The sequence below is a fragment of the Girardinichthys multiradiatus genome, chromosome X (genome assembly GCF_021462225.1).
Source record: "Girardinichthys multiradiatus isolate DD_20200921_A chromosome X, DD_fGirMul_XY1, whole genome shotgun sequence".
Classification (NCBI taxonomy): Eukaryota; Metazoa; Chordata; class Actinopteri; order Cyprinodontiformes; family Goodeidae; genus Girardinichthys; species Girardinichthys multiradiatus.
This window is the reverse complement of record NC_061817.1, coordinates 17,036,288-17,038,949: the sequence shown is the minus strand read 5'-3', so window position 1 is coordinate 17,038,949 and position 2,662 is coordinate 17,036,288. Positions and strand designations below refer to the sequence as shown.

The following is a 2,662-nucleotide window of genomic DNA, read 5'->3' as shown; positions in this document are numbered from 1 at the left end:
ACCATAAGGTAGAATCATGTTACATTAAATAAAACATTCTGTGGAAATATTGACAATTCTTGTCAATAAGCTACAATATATTACAACTAACATGTAAGAATGTAAATCCAGTACTAATACAAGTTTACCATTCTTTGTAGAAGAGGGACAAAAAAATATTTTGTTTTTGTAACAAAATAATAATTGTAGTAGGTGGCAAAATGAGTCTCTAATGCTGTACAAACAAAGAACTGTAGCTGGATAATTACTTAATTACAATCATAAATAAATGAAAAATCTATCTTCCTATTAGTTTTACTTTAGGTTTTTTGTTGATATTATTTATTTGCTTTTCAAAATTTAGCAAAATATTGATACAGATGGAACGTAAAAGTTTCCTTTATAGAATAGTGGAAATTCATTTGTGGTCTAAGAGCGCCTCTTCTGGTCGTTTAGTGATAACAGACATGTTCAAGTTCTGAGGAGTTTTTGTACAGCTCTGCCGATTGTTTGTGTCACTGTGGCGTCTTGCACAGTAATACACAGCAGAGTCTTCAGGCTGCATGTTCTGTCCGTTCAGAGTCACTGTGTTACTGGAAGTGTCTACGTCGATACTAAACTTGTTCTTCAGTGAATCTTTGTAGTGTGAGTTTCCACCACTATCATTCATCCCAATCCATTCCAGTCCTTTCCCAGCAGCCTGTCTGATCCAAGCTGTCCAGTAGCTCAGATCATAAGAGACCTGACATCTGATGATCAGACGTTGACCTGGCTGCACAGTCACAAAGGCTGGCTGAGTCAGTTGTTCGCACTTCACATCTAAAAAGATAAAACAGAGTGTATTAATTTAACACACTGTAAAGAGTGTGAATGGTTTGATCTCAGTTTTTCAGTGAGACTCACAGGATCCAGCTGCCAGTAGCAACAGAGCTACAGAGAACATGTTGGAGTTGAAGATGATCTGATGGGAGTTTCTTTTCCTGTGCAGCTGACAGCTTTAGATCGAGTCTTTAAACTAGAATGACCTTGTTTGCATAATAACAGGCCCCGCCTGTCAGTATTTGTGACCACATATTGCTGGAAGTTTTGTCTTTTTTTCAATCAGCATGCAGCAACAGTATTTCTTAATTTTCAGTGATCATTTTAAACCATTATTTACCATTTATTGAACTCATTTATTGCTTATTTTGTTATTCTCACAGTTATGAATGACATTCGTTTTGGTATATTAAACTTTACCATATAGTGGACATAACTACGGTGGCCGTGGGGTGCAAAACACTTTTACAAGTACCGAAACAAATTTACATTTCAGAAAACAAATTTACATTTCAGAAAAAAATTTACATTTCAGAAAACACTTTTACATTTCGAAAAACAAATTTACATTTCGGAAAACAAATTTACATTTCAGAAAACACTTTTACATTTCGGAAAACAAATTTACATTTCAGAAAACAAAATTTACATTTCAGAAAACACTTTTACATTTCGGAAAACAAATTTACATTTCAGAAAACAAATTTACATTTCAGAAAACACTTTTACATTTCAGAAAACAAATTTACATTTCAGAAAACAAATTTACATTTCAGAAAACACTTTTACATTTCGGAAAACAAATTTACATTTCAGAAAACAAAATTTACATTTCAGAAAACACTTTTACATTTCGGAAAACAAATTTACATTTCAGAAAACAAATTTACATTTCAGAAAACACTTTTACATTTCAGAAAAAACAAATTTACATTTCAGAAAACAAATTTACATTTCTAACAGTTTATGTTATTATTTTAATTGTTACTGAAAATCGATTTAACATTTCAGGTGATATTAAGGTTAACCAGAATAAATGGTCAGTTTTATGTAATCCAACTGTATCGCTGGAGAGTGTGATTGAGAATAAATAAGCTTTACAATATGAATTTTTAATGAAGAAATGTGCTATATGTTTTAAAAGTTATTTATAATTCAGCTAGCATTATAATTTCTGATTCCAGGTACAATCCAGAGACAATCATGTTCAGGTAAAAAAGATGTTTGATTTAACTAGCCAATAAACAAAGAGATAGCAACTTTATGGCTAATGTATGTTGACATATTTTATATATATATATATATATATATATATATATATATATATATATATATATATATATATATATATATATATATATATATATATTATAAACAACAACATTAAATTTTAAGATAGATGGGTATTATAAAGTATTTGATCCCCTCTGGCTGTTCTTAGATAATTATATAATAATGCAGTGTTTTTGGTGTATTGGTATCTTCTTGCTTTGATCACTTAAAATATCCAGAAGCATGCCTTAAAAATAATGTGTTTTTCCATCTCCATTCTTCCCTTTTCTTGACCAGACCCCTTTACTGCTGGATCAACCTGTGTCCCAGTCCTGATCGCTTCTTCAACCAGGAGGACACCAGACGCCACAGAGTTTTTCTTAAAGTTGTGGGTGCAATTGACGGCTGCCATATCCACTTCAGGTGTCCAAGCAGCCTTGATGGTCAGTGCTACAGGAACAGGAAACTCTTCCCTTCCATAATCCTGCTGGCAGTTTCTGAGAGCCATTTTATTGACACGTATGTGGGCTGGCCTGGGTCAGTGCATGACTCTAGGGTGCTCCGCCACAGCCCACTGTACAGTTTATCCTCC

General features: G+C 32.8%; 1 gene segment (V, D, J or C); it reads right to left on the bottom strand.

Moving 5' to 3' along the window:
• Positions 1-397: 397 nt before the first annotated feature.
• LOC124863092 lies at positions 398-922 on the bottom strand. The segment is given in 2 exon segments: positions 398-798; positions 883-922. Coding segments are annotated over 2 exon segments (441 nt in total).
• Between the last annotated feature and the right edge of the window lie 1,740 nt (positions 923-2,662).